Source organism: Chrysemys picta, chromosome 2 (assembly GCF_011386835.1).
Source record: "Chrysemys picta bellii isolate R12L10 chromosome 2, ASM1138683v2, whole genome shotgun sequence".
In the NCBI taxonomy this organism is placed as follows: Eukaryota; Metazoa; Chordata; order Testudines; family Emydidae; genus Chrysemys; species Chrysemys picta.
The window spans coordinates 269303970-269325414 of record NC_088792.1 but is presented as its reverse complement, the minus strand read 5'-3'; the positions used below and the strand labels follow the sequence as shown (position 1 = coordinate 269325414).

The following is a 21445-nucleotide window of genomic DNA, read 5'->3' as shown; positions in this document are numbered from 1 at the left end:
GGGCTGAGGATGAGGAGGCTAGAGGTGGTACAGGGTCATCCTGACCATCCAGCTCACTAGGGACCTCCTGGTTAGTGCCTGTGGGCTCACGCTGACTGTAGTCATGGCAGCAGTAGTCTGGCTAGCTGTAGGAGCTGTCGCTGTGGCTGCTTCGACGATGTCCTGGACGGCCTGTGGGCCCTGTGCTGGCGTCGACTCCGATCCCCGAGGAACCGGGTGATCTTTATGTGGCTGGGGTGCTCGGGTTTCAGAGATTACCAGAAAATGCCCCTGGGCCTGGTGATAAGCCCAGGGAGTCCGGAATGGCTGCCAATGTGGAGGCCATGCCACCGGTGCCTCACTTCTGCGCCGATTAGACCTGCACCTGCTGCGGCATGAGCAAAAAGAGTCCCTGTCTGAGTCAGATGACACAGATCTAGATCGTGATGACCACAGCAGTACTGAGCAGGGGACTGGTTTTGATGCTCCTGTGCTGGGGATCAGTGCCAAGAGGTCAATGACGGGGACCGGTGCCGCTCAGCCCGTGCTGGAGACCGAGCCGGGGAACCACACACAGGGTTCTGAGCTGGGGAATGGTGCATTGGCGATGGTGAACCCAAGCGGTGCCAAGGTGAATGGTGCCGTGTCGGAGAGGGTGATCACCGCATCACGGCCGGCTTGCCTCTAGATAGCCAGAGGTTGTGGGGCCATCATTGCTATTAGATCCCTGGTGGCTTCAAAAGTGTCTGGGGTGGAGAGGGACTCCAACTCCTCCACCTGACACTGTCTGTCTGGGGTGTTGCTGGGCACCGGACTCAACGGTCCCCTCCGGGGAACCAAAGTCAATGGCGCCGACTCCTGGCCCTTGGACGCCGAATGCTCCTTTGTGGGACGCACTGCTGTTGCACCTGGCACTGCCTTTGGCACTGGGGAACGATCCCGGTCCGTCTTCTTGTGCCGCTTGTGTGGCACCAGTGAGTGCGAGCAGTGCCTGGTTAACTGCGCCACTTGCGGTGCTGAGGAGCACCGATGCCAAGGGTCTCTTGAGTCAGAGTCTTTCCTCGGCGCTGTGTCGCGCTCCGAGGCCGGGGCGCTTCGCACCGACGCGCTCGGTGTCGGATCTCGGCACTCCGTGGCGGGCTGCCGATGGAGAGTGGACCCCATCAGAAGTTGTTTCAGCCAGAAATCCCACTCTTTCTTCATCGTAGGGCGGAAAGACCTGCAGATTTTGCACCTGTCTGTTTGGTGCTCTTTCCCCAGACACGCATTGTGAGGGGTCACCCGTTGGCATTGGCTTCCCGCAGGTCCTGCAAGGTTTAAACCCCTGGCCCCGAGGCATGCCCGGGAGCTGAGGGAAGGTAAGGGATAGGGGAGGACCCTGCACCCTAACCTGAACACTATATACACTATGTATACCAACTAAGGGAAGCCCTTGCTAAGCAAGCGAACGCAGTTCCAACGGCCATCACGGGCAGTAAGAAGAAACTGAAGGGGGGTTGGGTCGGCAGGGTCATATATTGAGCGCAATGAAAGCACCACTTCAGGGGGCTCCACAGCTGGCCCAATGGGAGCTGCTAAGGGAAAAAGTTTCTGACGACCATGCACACGGCATACGCACACCCGATTGGAATCAACATGAACAAGCACTCGAAGCAGAAGAGAGGTGTTTCTCGTGGTATTTTCAACTCAGGCCAGAGGTGGTAGCAACTGAAATCTTTCAAGAAAGCCTATTCTTATGAGACTTCCAGCCCAATTTTGGAAACTCGGGAGGGTTGGATAATTATTTGGATCCTTAATTGAACTGAACTCAGATTCTGAGCTGTTTTCAGTTTGACCATCACAAATAAGAACATCCTGTAACAAATCAGCGACGCTCTAGAATTTTCATCACTGTCATTGTGCTACACATTATCAGAATTGCGCAGTAATGAGGGCAGACTCTAAGCCCTCAAAGCTGAAGCACAAAGAAGGATCACCATTAGCTGTTCACACTATAACAATAATACTTATCCAGACACACCTGTTGAGAAATTCTGATTCCTCTCTGTAGATGGTCTGGACAAGAATCAGAACATATACTGAATAGTTAATTATATTTTCCCAATGATATTAGGGCCATCAAGCGATTAAAAACATTAATTGCGATTAATCACATTGTTAAACAATAATAGAATACCATCTATTTAAATATTTTTGGATGTTTTCTACATTTTCAAATATATTGATTTCAATTACAACACAGAATACAAAGTGTACAGTGCTCACTTTATATTTATTTTTGATTACAAGTATTTGCACTGTAAAAAAACAAAAGAAATAGTATTTGCCAATTCACCCAATACAAGTACTGTAGTGCAATTTCTTTATCAGGGAAAGTTGAATTTACAAATGTAAAATTATGTACAAAAAAAATCTGCATTCAAAAATAAAACAATGTAAAATTTTAGAGCCTGCAAGTCCACTCGGTCCTACTTCTTGTTCAGCCAATTGCTCAGACAAACAAGTTTGTTTACATTTGCAGGAAATAATGCTGCCTGCTTCTTGTTTACAATGTCACCTGAACGTGAGAACAGGCATTCTCATGGCACTGTTGTGGCCAGTGTCGCAAGATATTTACGTGCCAGATGCGCTAAAGATTCATATGTCCCTTCATGCTTCAACCACCATTCCAGGGGACATGCGTCCATGCTGATGAAGGGTTCTGCTCGATAACAATCCAAAGCAGTGCAGACCGACACATGTTCATTTTCATTATCTGAGTCAGATGCCACCAGCAGAAGGTTGATTTTCTTTTTTGGTGATTCGGGTTCTGTAGTTTCCGCATTGGAGTGTTGCTCTTTTAAGACTTCTGAAAGCATGCTCCACACTTCTTCCCTCCCAGATTTTGGAAAGCACTTCAGATTCTTAAACCTTGGATTGAGTGATGTAGCTATCTTTAGAAATCTAACATTGGTACCTTCTTGGCGTTTTGTCAAATCTGCAGTGAAAGTGTTCTTAAAATGAACAATATGTGCTGGGTCATCATCCAAGACTGCTATAACATGAAATATATGGCAGAATGTGGGTAAAACAGACATACAATTCAACCCCAAGGAGTTCAGTCAAAAATTTAATTAAGACATTATTTTTTTAATAAGTGTCATTAGCATGGAAGCATGTCCTCTGGAATTGTGGCCGAAGCATGAAGGGGCATACAAATGTTTAGAATATCTGGCACGTAAATACCTTGCAATGCCAGCTACAAAAGTGCCATGCAAATGCCTGTTCTCACTTTCTGGTGACATTGTAAATAAGAAGAGGGCAGCATTTTCTACTGTAAATGTTAACAAACTTGTTTGTCTTAGTGATTGGCTGAACAAGAAGTAGGACTGAGTGGACTTGTAGGCTCTGAAGTTTTAAATTGTTTTGTTTGAGTGTAACAAAAAAAATCTACAGTTGTAAGTTGCACTTTCACGACAAAGAGATTGCACTTCCGTACTTGTATAAGGTGAATTGAAAAATAATATTTCTTTTATTATTTTTACAGTGCAAATATTTGTAATAAAAAATAATATACACTTTGATTTCAGTTACAACATAGAATACAATATATATGAAAATGTAGAAAAACATCCAAAATATTTAACAAATTTCAATTGGTATTCTATTGTTTAACAGTGTGATTAAAACTGTGATTAATCGTGATTACATTTTTTAATCGAGATTAATTTTTTTCAGTTAATAGTGTGAGTTAACTGTGATTAATCAACAGCCCTATATTATTAGCAAATGCTGAAATTCCATTAGCTTCAATGTGTCTTCATGAAGTCAGTATGACTTATACATGTGCTTAAATGCTTTACTGCAGCCAAATTCCTAAGTAGTTATTTTCAAATACGAGCAAAGGGACTCTTGATTAGATTCCCTGAAAACAAAATTGTATGGTGAAGTTAAAGCTGAGAGCACCCCTACAAGAACTTTGCAGATAGTGCGAGAGGGAAAGCAACAGTCATTAAAATACAATGAAATGCAGAGTTAACATTACATTTACAAGAAAGTTCAAAATCTGAAAGTATGAAAATTTGCCGTTAAATCAGACCACTCTTGCTTAGGTGCCTAAATATGAATTTAGGTGCCTCACTGTACATATGCACATTTGACAATTTTGAACTATGCACTTATTATTTTGTGCAAACTATAATGGAAACGGGAGCACTTGTGAGATTTCCCTGTTAGCTCTGAGATAGTAACAGAAACAACAGTGGCAGGAGAAATGGAAAACCTCTCCCACGTTTCATGCTTTCACTGTAGGCTTATCTACCTGTTCCATGCCTGGTTTATCCTTGTGATAGAGAGGCCGGGTCTCAATGTGTTCTGGAACCAGCTTACATCCAACCCCTGGGATTTCATCCCAGGAACGTAAAGCCTTTAGGGCAAGTTGTTCATAGGATTCAACTGGCTCTTCTATAGGAAAGAGTAATAAAAAAAAAGAACAACCAGAGCAGAATTAGCATATTAAGCCTCTGATTAATATGGCTTGTCAGTTGTGAAAGACACGTGTTAAAAATCTGCTCGAGCTTAGAGCAGCATTTAATGCATCCCAAGGAAGAACAGAGATGTAATAAAACACATTTATTCCTTTAAATAAGAGCACCCACAGGAGTAACTAAAGTTTAGTGCTGAGAAGGAACCTAATTACAAAATACCATGAATCGTGACAAAATTAAACGCGCCTATTTTAGTGCTGTATCTAATGGTAGGATGGTAAAGATTTGCTAGCCTGTTTTCTTCTTCTTCTAAATAATTAAGTCTTTTTCTTTTAAAAATTGCAGCCAATTGAAGAACAGGGGATTTGGCATTTCCTCGAGCTGCCAGGAAGTGTCAGTAAATAGGTGCTAGGGATTGTACATTAGTCTTATTTTTGCCTTGTGATGGCAGCAAGGAAGCCCCCTTGAGTGCCAAATTCACATGCTGCGTGAAGGGAGCAGAAAGATGCCAAAGGTATCCATGGATAAAATGGGCAGTGTTGTGCTAAGCAGGGGAAAGGGAGGGCTAACCTGCAGTCCCCCGGTGACACTGTGCCTCTGAAAAGCTTAACGGCTCCACTGGCTCTGGGGCAAGAATGCTGGGAAGCAACTATTGCAACCACTTCTCCTAGTACATACCTGTTGGTAGGCAGAGAGTCAGGTCTAGTCCTGCTCTGCCCAGGCCCCTTTGGAGTCATTTGTTTGTCTAGCACTCTTCTACCTAATGCACCCTTGGGGGAACAGCCGTAGTTTGGCCCTGTCCTTATACCGAAGCACGCTGAGCCCTATCTTCCCTGGTCTGCTTGCCCACAGGAGAAATGGGAGCAAGGTATATGAACTAAGACGAAGATCAAACACTCAAAATAGACTAGACGCTGACAAAGAGGGAAAGCACAGTCCTTGTGCTGCTTCCCTCTCTTGGGCTACCCAATCAAAGCATCCATCCTAATACATGTCATCTGCCCCTTACCATCTCCTTCCTTCAAAGACACAACCTAGCCACTGGTGACTCTGTCCCACCCCTCACCACCCACATCTACAAACCCAACCCCCTGGTAGCTTTGCCCCTCTTCTCCTTTTGGAACTTGAGTCTTCCCCTGGTGGAAGCAACAGCTCCCTGCAAAGACCTCTAGACTCATGGATCCCCAGGCTCAATAGGACCGCAGGGAGTAGGATTTATACCAATGCCCTCGCAGAACTAAGGATGATAGTGGTAATAGTTAATAATAAACAAGAAACGTAACAATGAAGAGAGGCAGCCAGGTCTAGTGGATAAGGCACTGGACTGGGAATTAGGAGGCCTGGGTCCTGTTCATGAATTGACTATTGACCAGCTGTGTGATCTTATACAAGTCCCTTAACCTCTGTGCTTCTATTTCCCTTCCCACTCTTTGTCTGCCTTGTCTATTTAGATGGTGAACTCTTCAGGGCAGAGACTGTCTCTTGCTGTCTACTTGTCCAGTGCCTAGCACAACAGGATCCCAATCAAAGGTGGGACCTCTAGGGGCTATGGTAATAGGACTAAATAACATAAATGGCAGAATTACCGTTCTCGTCTTCATTAAAGATTGTCTTCCCAGTGAATACTTTGGTTCCTATTTGTATCTGCCCAGGTCGCTTGTAGGGCCCAGGCAGTTTGTTGTCTTTGCATAGCTTGTTGAGGATCTCAGTCGGCTGAATTGCATCTCGCCAGGCATTGTACCCTTCTCTGCAATAAGGGGACAAAGGAAAGAGAGGAATGGAGAAGGTTTTCTGTTCGGTTCAAGGCTGTAACTATTCAGGGGCGCCAATCCAATGGTCAGACGCCCTGGCAGACAGATTTACTGTAAGGGAGCTTAAACCTGACTGGATGAAAGTGAACAGAATTAATTTTACACAAGTGAAACAAAGCCAGAGATGGACATGTCCTCTGCTTCTCCTTTCTTAGTCCCTTAGAGCCATCCCAGCAAATGTTCCCCACATTGTATACCCTCATTATCAAGGTCTGACAGCACATCAGTCATCAGCTGTTTGGCCAAAGAAGTCAGGGCCTTTTGGAGCTGGCCAGTGCTATTCCTTGATCATTCAGGACCTGGTCCAACACTAACTAAAGTGAATGGAAGTCTTTTCACTGACTTCAGTGGGCATTGGAACAGGCCGTCAGATGATTTCTGTAGTTTGACATAGAATTTTAGAGTCATAGAAATGTAGGGTTGAAAGGGACATTGAGAAGTCATCAAGTCCAGCCCCCTGCTCTGAGGCAGGACCAAGTAAACCTAGACCATCCCTGACACGTGCATGTCTAACCTCTCCTTAAAAGCCACCAATGACGGGGATTCCCCAACCTTCTTTCGTAGCCTATTCCAGAACTTACCCACCCTTATAATTAGGAAGTTTTTCCTAATATCTGATCTAAATCTCCTTTGCTGTAGATTGAGCCCATTACTTCTTGTTCTACCTTCAGTGGATATGGAGAACAACTGATCACAGTCCTATTTATAACAGAACAAAAGGTTCTCTCTCATCAACAGGAACTTAGTGCACTCCCTCCATCACATTCCCCGCCCCAGCCAGCTTGAGGAGCTGGGACTACGACCTTGGACAGGAATAGAGTCCGGGTCTCCTGCATGCCATTGCTAACACTAGGACACCAGACAGGCCCCATAGCTATTATTTTGAGTAGTGTGGCAACGGGGTCTGGGCCACAGGCGCAGATCATGGAGGTCATACACGATGAACATTACATGGCTCTAGCATAAGCAGATGTAACCCCGCTGGATTCTGTGGCGTTGCTGTTACTTACACCAAGGTCTGAATTTGGTCCTATGAGGAAAATCAAACTTTCAATGACACTAAGGGTATGTTTACACTGCAGGTGGCAGTGTGCTTCCCAGGTCGAGTACACAGACACACACTAGCTCTGCTCAAGGTAGCTCGCTAAAAATAGCAGTGTAGCTGAGGGTAGCATGGGCGGCAGCTCGAGCTAGCTGCCTGAGTACAAACCTGCCCAGACTCCCTGGGTACTTGGTAACTCTGGGTAGCCGGAGCTGCCACCCATTCTACCCCCTGTCTACACTGCTATTTTTAACACATGCGGCCCTTAGATTATGTCTACACTTTGAGCTGGAAGTATATTTCCCAGTTTAAGGAAATAGACCAATGCTCACTCTGATCAATGTAGCATACTAAAAACAAAAGTGTAGCCGCACTAGTGTGAGCGGCAGGAGGGGCTAGCTGCCCCATATACCATCCTGTCCAAGATGTCAGGAGACTAGTCCCTCCCATCACTTGCACTACCACGGTGACACATGTATTTTTAGTATGCTAGCTTGATCAGAGCTAGTGCAGGTATGTCTTCCAGATCCGGAATTTACATTTCCAGCTCCAAGTGCAGATGTACCCTTTGGCTCCTAAGTAACTTTTGAAAATGGGACTTAGACACTTTTTTAAATTGTGCCCTATACCTCTACAAGTATATTGAAATACTAGGATTGCCACAATGCTTAGTACTAGGGCTTTAGTCACTACTCTGTGACAGTGGATTTTCCCTGGTGTAATTCAATTGATTTAAATGGAGTCAGACAGATGTGACACAGCAGGGAATCAGCTGCCCCCCAGTTTTTAGAGGTCATGGAAGTTATGCAGCCAAGCAGTATTCCAGTTTATTTTGATTAGTTAATTTCAGATGCTGTATTTGAGACTCCATTATTAAGAACAAAATAACAAATTCTAAGCACTGCACAATGTGCCTGCTAAAATAACAAGACAGCTGGAAGCTGGAAGTGAGGCACTTCTGGTTATAAAAAAAACTGTATAGGCAACAGAAAAAATGGTCTATGGGGAGTCAAGCTGCAATAATAAGGTAAAATGTCAAGAACTCTGCTTATCAATGTATTATGCAGTTTAAAATCACTCTCCACATTTTTAGCATATCAATTGGAATACTGCAATCAGGCACATCTAGGGCTAGATCCTCAGGTGGTGTAAATCCATTAAAACCAATTTAAACTAGCTGAAAGTATGATTGGCAGTGTTAATGCAGTCCAAACATTTCACACTTCTTATCGTTGTAAGGGGGAAAAAGGCAAAATTCACAGAGGAATAGACATGGGGAAGCACTGGCATGTGGCTACAGAGATGAGTTTATTAAATACAGACATAGACCAAGCTAAAGCCAGTGAGGATTTCTCTTTTCAGGTGGTTGAAACTAGAAACCAATCGATCTGTGATCACAAACTATGTGACAGTAATCATTGGCCTCAATGGACACTGAAACCCTGGGCTTGCCTACACAGTGGGGTAATGGAGTCTACAGGGGAGTGGTTTCTAAGGCATACTAATGTTGGTGTGCATTAACTGATATATGTAGACCCAGGTGTGCTGGAACAATTTGTATAGTGGGGGTGCTGAGAGCCATTGAACCAAACTCTAAACACTGTATATTATGGCACCTTAGAGACTAACAAATTTATTAGAGCATAAGCTTTCGTGGACTACAGCCCACTTCTTCGGATGCATATAGAATGGAACAGCTCAGCAGCCTCTCATTCAGTGACAGACCTGCGGGTGGCTATATTACAACAGAAAAACTTCAAAAACAGACTCCAACGAGAGACTGCTGAGCTGGAATTGATATGCAAACTAGACACAATCAACTCTGGATTGAATAAGGACTGGGAATGGCTGAGCCATTACAAACATTGAATCTATCTCCCCTTGTAAGTATTCTCACACTTCTTATCAAACTGTCTGTACTGGGCTATCTTGATTATCACTTCAAAAGTTTTTTTCTCTTAATTAATTGGATTATCAGAGTTGGTAAGACAACTCCCACCTGTTTATGCTCTCTGTATGTGTGTATATATATCTCCTCAATATATGTTCCATTCTATATGCATCCGAAGAAGTGGGCTGTAGTCCACGAAAGCTTATGCTCTAATAAATTTGTTAGTCTCTAAGGTGCCACAAGTACTCCTGTTCTTTTTGCGGATACAGACTAACACGGCTGCTACTCTGAAAACTGTATATTATGGAAACCACTTCAAGCTGGGGGTGTGGCAGCACCCCTAGTTCCAGCACCTACGTGTAGACCCTGCTGGTGCACACTAAAGGTTCCCTAGCGTGCTTTAACATAGTACTATTTTAACCAGCACTGAATTAAAGTGCACCAGCAAGGTCTACATGGACCAATTAATGCACAACACATTAGTACACTTTAGAAATCACGTCCCTGTACAGTACATTACCCCACTGTGTAAACAAGCCCCTACACATGGGACAGGGATATTATACTTTAAACCCTGGCCCAGATCAGGTGACTGGGGCCAGGAAATAAAATTCAGTCTCTGATCAATACTCCTGTGTGACACACCTATACTACCCACTATCTCCAGAACCTACCGCCAAATTCTGTTCTCATTGACACATGAAAATCCAGAGAAACTCCAGTGGCTTCAAGGCAGTTACTTTGGATTTTCACAAGTGTAACTGAGAGCAGAATTTGTCCTTTTGCACAACCCCCTCAGACAGAGATTTTTATTCACCCTTTGAATCAGTAAAATCTCCAACTTATGTTTATCAAACAAAGACACTTAACTATAGACAGTTTGCCATCTGGAACTAATTGTGAGTAAGTAGGGCTGTTGGTTTTACAAATTCTCATTTTCTACTTCTGAGCCTTGTGATACAATTCAGTTTAACAAAAATCTACAAAACTCCAAGGCGGAAAAAAGCACAATATTTGGCTACATCAGTTTTCATCAAGAAGCTTCTCTGCAGATCACTCATTTCTCGTGTATGCACAAACCAAGTGTCTGAAGAGGATCTTACTTTTCATATTGACTTTGTAGACCACAGGTAGCCCGGTGCCTGCTGTAGAAACGATTCTCCAAATCAATTTTGGTTTCTCCAATGAGGTCATCTGCTCCAACCATATCGTGGTCATAGATCAGGATGGAGAGCACAGATTCCTTAGGGAAAGTAGCCTGAATTTCAAATGATCTAAGGCAAAAATTGATATGATTTTGTAAGACAAATCATTTTTAAAGCTAAAAGTATCAGCCATAAAAGGTATAGTGAATGCTACAAGTGCACAATATGCCCGCAGAGATGAATAGTTTCTTCTATTACGTATTTTTACTGAATACCTGAACATACTGAAAACATGCCAAATAAAAGGAGTATAGTGCCCTACCTAATCAGTTCCAACTAAGGTTATGCATCTGCATTTTTTTTTCTGAATTCTTGTACCTGAAACAGGAAGTACTAAAACTCTGAAGAGAGAGCCCGTTTCCATGAGATTTCTTGCCCAATTCCCAGACCAAAGAAAAGTGCCTAAGCTCAGATAAACTCTGGTTACAAACTGAACTGACCATTTGAACCTTTTGTGGTTCGCTCCAAATCCTGATCTCAAAACTACATTTTGAAAAATTCCATCCTGATTAATACTAGATCTCTCCTGTTTCCATGTAAGAAAAGGTGGTCTCTTTTGGGGTAAAGGGATTCCCAGGGGAAAATCGTGGGTTGTAAAATTTACCCACATTGACACACACAGGGGCAGATCCTCAGCTGGTATAAATAGTCACAACTCCATTGACCTCTAGCTAAGTATTTTTTATGTTGTAAAAAAAACCCTATATATTTATAGTTATCACTTGTTTTACATTAGCTGTGAATATAAATAATTATTATTCACCTGTCTATCTGGATATATATGGTTTATCGTGTAAATATCTCTGATGAGTCAATAATTTAGGAATACTTTATCACGTTCAGCATAGTAAACACATGTAGCAAGTGAAAAAATGTAACATTTTATAGCTGATTACAAATTCTGATCTACATTTTTGCCTGCTTAGATTTTTGGGTGCCCAATTTTAGATACCTCTGAAGTCAAGACACTGTCAGATACCAGATGAAGTCAATAGGAGCTGGTGGTGCTAAGCACCTCTGCAAAGTAGACCAAAGTGGCTAGATTTTCAAATCTGGCCCCAACTGAGGGTGCGGCACACTTGAAAATGTAGCCCTGAGCTCTTTTGAAAATCTGGCTCTCTGTATCTAAAGTAAGGCACTCAAAAATTGACTGGCCCAAAATCAAAGGCCACCTTTGAAAACTGGGCTCTGGTTTGGTCTTAAAAGTCTGAGATTGTTTTATAGTAATACTCAGATTTAAAAACACCACCACAAATTTTGGAAATTAAGTTTAACTGTCACTGTATCTATTCCACTTTAAGATAACTAATCGCCTGATTAATCTGAGCTGACAAGATCATTTGCTGCTTCGTTTCTTGTTGTGAAATAAAAAGCCGTCTGCAGATTGAATTTCAGGAGGTGTTTGACTAGCATAAAATTGAATAATTTGTAATCATACAATGTGACACAAATTCTTGCGATTTTAATTATGAAACATTCAAACACACACATATCATTGTATAATAAATGCACTCTGCTCTTCAAAACAAGCAGAAATAGCTGTAGCAAAATCCTACGGCAGAAATCACCACAAACATTTAAATAAAACTATCACTCACCTTCCAAAAACTGGGTTTAGTTGTTTGGGGATGTAATTGTCCTTGTCTTTAATTTCAGTTTTGCCTAGTCTGAGCACGATATAGGGATCTGACATGCCATCTGGATCAGCTGGGCTAAGATTATATGCCTGATAAAAAGAAAAGACTCTTTCATCAAAATCCAAATGCTTCATTAAAGGTAATAATTAAATGTGGCTGTTTTCTAATGGAGCTGTTTATCCACGGGTGCACAGGACATTCTGGAAACACAGATGCTAAGCTAGTCCTGCCTACTAAAATATAGAGCGAGCCACTGGGGAAAGAATGTTTGGCGATTGCCTAGGGCCCAAGTGCAGAGCTGAAGTGAGCAGCTAGAACTGGTCCCGGGAACTGTTGCTGTTCAGAATGGAATGGGTGAGGTGAGAGGACGAGAAAGTGCCAAAGGAAGAAGTTGACTTTGCTGGAGGTTTTCAAGTCCAAATCTATGTGGGATTCAAGGGGATTTTCCCATAAACAATGGGCCAGATCCTCAGCTGGTGTAAGTCATAGCTCCATTGACTGGCCCATTGTCTGTGATGGATCTGATCTGAAAGCATTTAAATACAGGGGAAAAGTGTCTTCTTTCTCTTCTTCTCTTTTGTCTTTTAATTTAATTTCCCCTCCCTAACGCCAGGATTTTCCTACCTTATATAAACTAATTTTCTTTTCTGCTTCTCTCTTGTTTTCTCACTAATACACAGATCATTAATGGCCGCCTCTCTCCTCTGACTTCTCCATTTCCCACCATGTTCCCTCAATATTTGACTTTCCTAATTTCTACCACTTGTTCCTTCAAGTTCATCATTCACACTTCTCCCCCTCTGCTTTCTCTTAAAGGTATATTCTCCCATTCTCTCCTTCTGCTGAATGCTTCCTGTTTTGTTTGTCCCTTTCTCTCTATGATGCTTCCAAAACAGCCCCTAGAGTTCCTCTTCTCCAGTCAACTGGCATCTTTATGATTTACAATGAGAAGTCCTTATGAGCTGCAGATTCTACTCTGTAGTACACTAAGTATTATGGAATTCTAACATACAGATGAGGCTTTTCAAATGCGATACTATGTAGAAACTAAAGAAAAACTAATTTGAAAAACAAATTCCCCATTATTTCAAGGCTGAAACAGAAGCTGTACACTTACTCTCACAATATACACCCTAACCAGGACTTCGACTGAGTTATTCGGTGGTATCCCTTGCAGAATTTTAGGCTGTCCTCCATCCATTGAGTTGGAATCTTCAGGACTTTTGTATATGCAGAAAGAGCCCTGTGGATATACAATGTTTTATTTCTCTGGAAAAGACAACAAACCCAATAAAAAAAAAAGTCCTGGTGTGTACACAAAACTTCAAGAATACAGTCTGCATAGGCACATATGCATGTGTGCACATCCTTTGTGCCAAACACAGAATAAATGCACTAAACCATGTTTCTGAAAATATTTCTGTTCTGTTTTGTTAACCTTCCAAAGCACTTCCTTTCAATAACTGTATTTAACCTTGTCAAGACATTCCCAGAAATATCTGCAAGCTCCTAGTCACAGCAGTATTAAATAAATGAATGCAACAGTTGTGGCTATTTCCATCTTCCAGACACCAATATTCTGAGGGCCACCATTTTGCTCTGAATCACTCTTGTGTAAATTAGGAGTAATTTCATTGACTTAAATGGAACTCTATTTACAACACTGTGACAGAGAACACAAAAAACTTCAGCCCCCATGCACATCACAGTATTAACTCATCTTACTTAAATAACCATTATTACCTAAAAGCAATTAGCAAGTCATTTTTAAAAGAGCTGTGCCCCATAGAGACAGAAGAATCAACAGGTTCCTTTAAGGCACGGATTCCTCTGAAGTATAAAATACTTCAGTTTTAGAGCACACAACTATTATATTAATTGCGCTTTGAAGTATACTTGCAGATTTCCATATGGTAAGTTGTATTAGGTTGTGTAAGTGAAGTGAGTAGAAGGCCCATCATTTAAGCTAGATAGGATAAAGTAACAGAAATTATACTGAAGAAATAAACTTGCATGAGCAGAGGCTGGACTGCATAATGTAATAGGTCAGTCCTGGCTCTAATTACTACGAATCTGTGATTTAACTCAGCTTTGTAGTTTTAAATAAATGTCCTGACTCAAAACAATAGTAAACATCGTGGGTTGGAAACTGCCTCCGTCAGTCAGATAATAGGAGAGAATAAACAGCGATCCTCATATGTAACACATTGTGGCTTTGGACTAATAGGAGAATTAACAATGTTAATAGTAGATGGCCGGTGTAATTGAAACTCATTTTCTGCACAACTGGAATGTCACTGAAAATGTGCATTTCTCTAAATTACCATGTATCCAATCAGCATTTAAACTCACCTTAAATTTTCCTATTATTCTGTCCTCATAGTCACTGTGATCTTCATCGGTGGCTTTTCCTCTGAAGAGTTCAAAGGTTTTCACCCAGTCTTCAAAGTTATTAAATTCACTCTCCAGGTTTCCATCATAGATCTTTGAAAAAATGGGATAGTGCTCATTTCACAAGGCACAGCAAGTAAAAACATAGCAACTGTTGCATTAACTGGTGACTTAACATTCAGCTCTGGCTCAGTGTTTAGGTTTTATAAAATCAAGCGCTTGTAAAACCTTTTGGTGACCAACAGAAAAATATCCCGTTCCCCACCAGTGATGGAAACTTTTAACAAATCCACCTCTGGAGTTACAATCCAAATACTCTAGCACTGTATTAATACATAAGAACCTGAAAGCAAGATGGAAATGAAAAGGTACTATGGAGAACAATCTTGCCTAGATAGGTAGAGATTGGATTGCCTAAAAAACGTCTTTCCCATCTCTAACTCCTACAGCATGGTTCTATGTGAAATCAAAAATAAACAAAAGTGAAAATGGCTATCTAAATTTGTTCTCCAAGCGGAGACCTTTCCATTCAAAAAATGGAAACAAACAGTTTCATTGATCTGTATACTGGTTTCATGTCCCTTTTTATTCAACCCCTCTCTAAACAGCCCTAATCTTTTCAATCCCTCCACATGTCTCTAACTTCGACTTTCTGGATCTGAATCCTTCCCATGCCACTCATGTTTGGGGCATGAACAAGGCCCCACCATCCCTGTCTATAATGTTGATTGCTGGTATGGCTACCTGGCTTTGTTTCTCTATCTTAACTTTTTTATGAGGCTAGGTTGTTGGTCTACCACTCAACTCCCAACCTTGAGGACCAGTGGACTGCTTTGCATCTGATCCCTGCCCTTTAACCGGTCCAGCTTGGGTATCAGGAGGAAAAACTTCCACCGGCATAGTTCTCAGGGTCACTGGAGCACACAAGCCTTCCCACCAAGTCAAGGCGCAATCACCAGGAAAGGCCTTTTATTGTTGTTCTACCTTTGATAAGATACAGTGACCAGCATCTAATTTATAGTCCCAGTGAGAGTCTACTATCACTGTATCTAATCCTTTCATCATTAGTTTCTATCTCATTCTTTATACACCCTAACATTTCTGAAATGCCTTGTCATTTGTTCCCCTAATATCCACATTTCTGTGCTTTTATCAATATAAAAATTGGATTTTAAAGTGTGGGGGACAAATTATGGGGAGGTCACTGTCATTTGGGGGAATCACTGTTAGTACCTTCTTTAATATCCCTACAGGAGTACTGTGGAAAGGGATCTGGGGGTCATAGTGGACCACAAGCTAAATATGAGTCAACAGTGTAACACTATTGCAAAAAAAGCAAACATCATTCTGGGAGGTATTAGCAGGAGTGTTGTAAGCAAGACACAAGAAGCAATTCTTCCGCTCTACTCCGCACTGATTAGGCCTCAGCTGGAGTATTGTATCCAGTTCTGGGCACCACATTTCAGGAAAGATGTGGACAAACTGGAGAAAGTCCAGAGAAGAGCAACAAAAGTGATTAGAAGTCTAGAAAACATGACCTATGGGGAAAGATTGACAAAAATTGGGTTTGTCTAGTCTGGAGAAGAGAAGACTGGGGTGGGCGGGGAGAGGACATGATAAGTTTTCAAGTACATAAAAGGTTGTTACAAGGAGGAAGGAGAAGAATTGTGCTTCTTAAACTCTGAGGCTAGGACAAGAAGTAATGGGCTTAAATTGCAGCAAGGGAGGTTGGACATTAGGAGAAACTTCCTAACTGTCAGGGTGGTTAAGCACTGGAATAAATTGCCTAGGGAGGTTGTAGAATCTCCATCATTGGAGATTTTGAAGAGCAGGTTAGACAAACACCTGTCAGGAATGTACTAGATTATACTTAGTCCTGCCATGAGCGCAGGGGACTGGACTACATGACCTCTCGAGGTCCCTTCCAGTGCTATGATTCTATGATTAAGTGCGTAAGTTAAGTGCACTTTGGCATGATAAAGTGTACACATGTATGTGATTAACTTTATCCAAGGTGCAACGAGAACAAAGGGGAATGTAACTCTAGTATTTACAGTATATTCCGTAAGGGTGAAATTCAACCCTCTGCAGAGGGGCAGCACAAGAGCTAAGCTCCCCTCCAATCTCACTTAGGACCAGCCGTCTACCCAGCAGTGAATTTTGCCCATCCCAAATAACCTGAATTACAACAACAAAGCATTGTTTACCTTCAAAGTTGCTAGATTTGGGTCTTCTTCCTTTTTTTCCTCTTTGAACAACTTTTTTCGCTTCTTTTTGTCTGGCTCATCTTCAATGCTTAATGTTACGTGGCCAGATGTCGACTTAGCTACAGAGATTTGATGACATAATTTAGGTTTATAGCAGCTGCAGTAATGGATAAACCTCTAATGGCTGAGATAAGTCCTTAACAAAAATCTTGGGGGGGAGGGCGGGTCTTACTCCATTCCCTCTCCTTCTCTATACTTCTCTTGCACTTTCTCCTGTCAAACCAGTCAGAGATTCTTTTCCTACAACTTCTCCCTACCTGATACACCATTTTTTACTCCTCTCTACCACTGAATACAATCATCTGTCTGGCTTATCCCCTTCCCTGTGACTTCTATTCTCACTCCCCTACCGACCCACCCCTTTTCTTTCTCCTTCTTCCTCAATCATCCCAAGGTCAAATCTACCCCAACAGATCCTACTACCTTTCCAAATGTTGAGAAAAATTTAAGGTGAGGTCTTACCAAGATGGAATGCCATTACCAAGATGCTGACTGCCTTCAGATCTCATATGCTCCAGGCCTTCCTCAGGTCAAAGGCACCAAAAACACATGCCAATATGCCTCTGACCTTAGGAAAGCCATGGAGAATGTGGAGATGTAAATATGGCAACTGCTCAGCAGAAACTGCCTACCTGGTTGACAGCCCACCACTGATTTTGACAGCTATTAACAAAGGCAGGAGGAGCTTGTTGGGTCTAACTATCCAAACCTTATTCAGATTTAGTGTTTGGGTTGAGGTTTGGATCAGTCCTTTTAATTTTGTTAAATTAATTCATCTATCTGTGATATAAATATCTATTAATACTCTCTCTCTCATTCTCTCTCTCTCTCTGGCATTTGTATGGTGCCAGTCACCATAGTATCTAGGCAATGATATAAAACATATCTTGTACAAATAATTAAGAGAGTCTTTTTCAGTTCTCAAGTCACCAGCCTGGTCAAAAACAATGGAAAACCCTGGCATAACTGTCACCACTAAAGTTTGTGGATTGTAGAATTCTATCTATGTTAAGGTGTCAGTTAACAATATCGCTGTACATGGATGTGGCATCAGAACTTTGTATAACATTTCTTTCAGGTGGCCTGGTACGGTGCATGCATAATTAGAATTTTGACTGACAGCTTTTCAGCACTGATGATCTGATAATTGAAATTTTGGTCAGCTGCCATGTTCAAAATGATAATGACTGACATTTATGTAGTACCTTTCATCCAGAACGATTGCAAAATGCTTTGCAAACTAGAAATTATTTCCACCACTAATAAAATATAATATCCACCTCAAGGATGGGAAGAGCCAGCCATTTTATTCTGAAGAGCAAATCTACACAGACGGTACAAATATTAGTTTTCTTTCTCTGCCTATTTAAATAGTCGGGTTAGGAAAATAATTTGCTGAAGGCATGGTTTACTGTCACAGGGATTTGTACAGCAGTAGAAGATTCTCTTCCATTAGTGTATTTAATAATCTATTCTTGTCCAATCTCTTCTGCTGAAAATTCTTGAGTTGACTGAGTTTGACACAAGAATTAGCTGCTATTGTGATGTCTATCATTCTGGATTCTATTTTCAAATTCAAATTCCTGGAACTGAGCCCATTCCTACGGTTTGGGTTTTCGGTTGGATCCAAAATTAAAAGAGGTTCATTTTTTGGATCTGATATAGATACATACCAATACCGTGGTAAACTTCCTAGAACATCTAACATTGTAAGATTTCCATCATTTTGAGGCTGAATTCTGCAAAGAATTGCTCATGTGATTTGAACAACGTTAAACCCAATCCTCAACCCAGTTTTTTAACTCAGCATCTAAACTACCCATAGTCTAATCCAGATATGGATTAGGATCTGAACACTGCCCCTCTCACAACTCTAGGAAGAACAGACATTCAATATGAACAGGGTAAAAATGTTCTTGAATTAGCACAGAAATAAATTATTATAGTAAGTAAAAAAGTACATATACAAATATTTTACTCACTGTTGCCTGGTTTCCCCTCATTGGGATAGATTGATTTTACCTTTCAAAATAAAAACAGAATGGTCAGACTCCTAAATACAAATGGAACATTAAAGAGGAAGCCATTTTGCATAAATCTAGCTTTAAAATACCATACATCCATTCAAGTATGGGGCTACTGGGGCCCTTACCTTTTTCATTTTTTCCACAGAAGCATCGTACTTTGACCACCAATCAATAACATTTTCAGCAGATTCATCTGCTATTGTTCTCTTTTTTCTTTTTGTGGATCGTCGGGAGGATTTTCTTGATTCCTAGCAAGGTATAAGGAAATGCTGTTGAACTCTAGGATTATATCAGCTATTAAAAACCAGCTGGACTATCAAGCGGAACAGATGTAGGTGGAGTGGATTTCAGTCTGCAAGAACTACATTATTGTGTGTCTCTGACTTTGTATCCCACTAGAGAATCCATTGTGATCATCATGTTATTAGTACAGTTTCTATATTACTTTCTGCTGCTATCAAATATTATACTTTTAAAATTTGGGGCATTGCAACAAAAGCAAGCTATTTAAAGGGAAGATCTACCTTAGAAAGAAGAATTATTATATTTGGAAGGATACAGACCTCCTGATATCCCTTGGTTCCCTCCAATATTACTGCATTTGCAGCTACATTCAGAACTTTCAATATTATCAACACGAGTTTTGAAGACAACTAGGATTCTGAATAGCCATTGAGAATTCAGTCATCTTGCTCTTAGAAAAGATAAAGAGCCTGATCCCACAAACCAACTGCTTCTGCAAGTAGGCCCATTGACATCAGTGGGACTGCACATGTGAATAATGACTGGACCCTGTTAAATTGTGCATTCGGCCTTTCGCACTAACAAAGAGTTGCTACTTGCAGCTGTCATGTATTTAGCAATGCAGCTACAAACAGCAGGGCAGTTCATGTGTCAGTATAACAATGCCTGCATCTGTAATATTCACTCCATGCATCTGAAGAAGTGGAGTTTTTACCCAAAAAGCTTATGCCCAAATAAATCTGTTAGTCTTTAAAGTGCCACCAGACTCCTTGTTGTTTTTGGAGAGTTACAATACTGGGCTCTATATTTGGATGAGTACTTTATGATATTTCACTGACTCTTGTATCTATAAATTGTGTTGTTACAGATGACAGACACACAAGGGTGCGTACAGGTGGAGTTGAGACATCGCTGCCTCTCCTTGTCCTTCAAACTATACAGAACATTGGCAATGTATAACTAACTATCAGTGCATCTAGGTGCTACAAGTAAGAAGTGGCTACTTTATCCCATTCTAAAAAGTGTAGCTGAAATGGAGCACAATGTCAAACAGATTTGTCAGTCCTTCCATTTAATTTTTGCAAAAGAAAGAAAGAAAGAAAGAAAGAAAGAAAGAAAGAAAGAAAGAAAGAAAGAAAGAAAGAAAGAAAGATTTATTATTTCCCCATCCAAAAAGTGATAGTTTATAGAGCTGATCAGAAAAAGGTTTCTGCAGTCTGGAAATGTTCTTCTGATCAGCTGTATTAACTAGAATATATTATGCCTGTCATGCTGACCAATATTGTCTCATTGTTTCGTTGTTCTCCCCCATCTGTCTAATGCACCTGTTGTCTATTGTCTTATACTTCAATTGTAACCTCTTTAGCACAGGGACTGTCTTTTTGTTCTGTGTTTGTACAGCACCTAGCACAATGGGTCCTGGCCTATAACTGGGCTCCTACACACAATCATCATAATAAATGTATTATTAATTACATTATTATTAATTATTATTATTATTATTATTTTAAAATAGCTAGCGAGCTGATGGTTCAGCTAAATCCACCTTCTGCTTTCTATCTTTTGCTGGTTCAGAGGATGGGGATGTAGATTTAAGTGCAGATGGCAGTGAAGAAGCAGGTACAGCGGCTGCAGCAGAAGATTTTGCTGGAACTGGTTCTTGTATTCCTAATGCAGCTGAACCGTACTCCACATCGACATAAATGTGATCTGCTGGATGTGGTTGTGGTTGTGGTGATGCAGGGGACTGTGGTGACTCTGGAGCAGCTGAAATTAGAAACACAGCAAATTGGTAAGATTATGCCAGAAAAGACAGTCATCGTATTGGTTCTCAAGAAAATATCAATAATGATATCTCTTAAAAGTTGCACAGGGCTTGATCCTGGAAGGTGCTGAGCGCTCCAGCCCCAGGCCAGCAGATCCCTTAAGCATGTGCTTACTCTACTGTTTTAACAAATATCACCTTGTCTTTTTATTTGGGGACAAGAGCTATATTGTGCATTTACCTTTGTCGGTTTCTATAACGTCCACTTTTGCTGTAAGTGCAGGAAGCTCCTTGGGATTATATAAATATTGCTTAAGGCAATTGATGGTGTGTGTTCCAACAAGAGTACTACGACCAAACGCTCTCCAGTCAACCACACAGATACTGAGTGGTGGGTGCAAAAGTTCATTATCAGGCAATTCCTGGCAGAAAAGAACAGACAACAGCATGAGAGATTTGTTTTCCTTACTAGTGTCAAGAAAAGTGCTGGATTGAGAACCCTGACTACTGATGTTCTTGATCCATCAAACAGGTATAGCATGAGCAGTGTAGGTCTGTTCACACTACCCTGCCAATCCTACCTAGAAAAGCACCCTGGCTGTGGGCAAGCTGCTAAAAATTTGTCAGGGAAAACAGTAAAGTCTAGAGGAATCAATGCAGTGTTGGGAGTCAGGAATTTATGAGTTCTAATCCCACCTCTGCCACTGACTTGGCTAAAGTA

General features: G+C 41.4%; 1 protein-coding gene and 1 long non-coding RNA gene across 4 annotated transcripts in view; one reads left to right on the top strand and one right to left on the bottom strand.

Moving 5' to 3' along the window:
• The window catches only part of LOC112059112 (uncharacterized), a 45894-nt gene extending 25980 nt beyond the window's left edge, over positions 1-19914 (top strand). The window contains exon 3 of one of the 2 annotated variants that reach the window (XR_002888339.3): positions 19828-19914. This is a non-coding gene — a long non-coding RNA (uncharacterized LOC112059112). Of the gene's footprint in view, positions 1-12050; positions 12157-19827 lie in introns of those variants that run through there. The other variant, XR_010599001.1, reaches the window with a different exon arrangement.
• Positions 1-21445, bottom strand: part of FER1L6 (fer-1 like family member 6) — a 147034-nt gene that overhangs the window by 19512 nt on the left and 106077 nt on the right. For both annotated transcript variants that reach the window (XM_065586105.1, XM_005288782.5), the window contains exons 25-35: positions 20966-21146; positions 20506-20726; positions 18842-18964; positions 18672-18711; positions 16630-16748; positions 14384-14515; positions 13149-13274; positions 11993-12120; positions 10293-10463; positions 6032-6192; positions 4280-4422 (exon numbers count right to left, since the gene is read on the bottom strand). In XM_065586105.1, the coding sequence (XP_065442177.1) occupies positions 4280-4422; positions 6032-6192; positions 10293-10463; positions 11993-12120; positions 13149-13274; positions 14384-14515; positions 16630-16748; positions 18672-18711; positions 18842-18964; positions 20506-20726; positions 20966-21146 (1545 nt within the window). The remainder of the gene's footprint in view (positions 1-4279; positions 4423-6031; positions 6193-10292; positions 10464-11992; positions 12121-13148; positions 13275-14383; positions 14516-16629; positions 16749-18671; positions 18712-18841; positions 18965-20505; positions 20727-20965; positions 21147-21445) is intronic.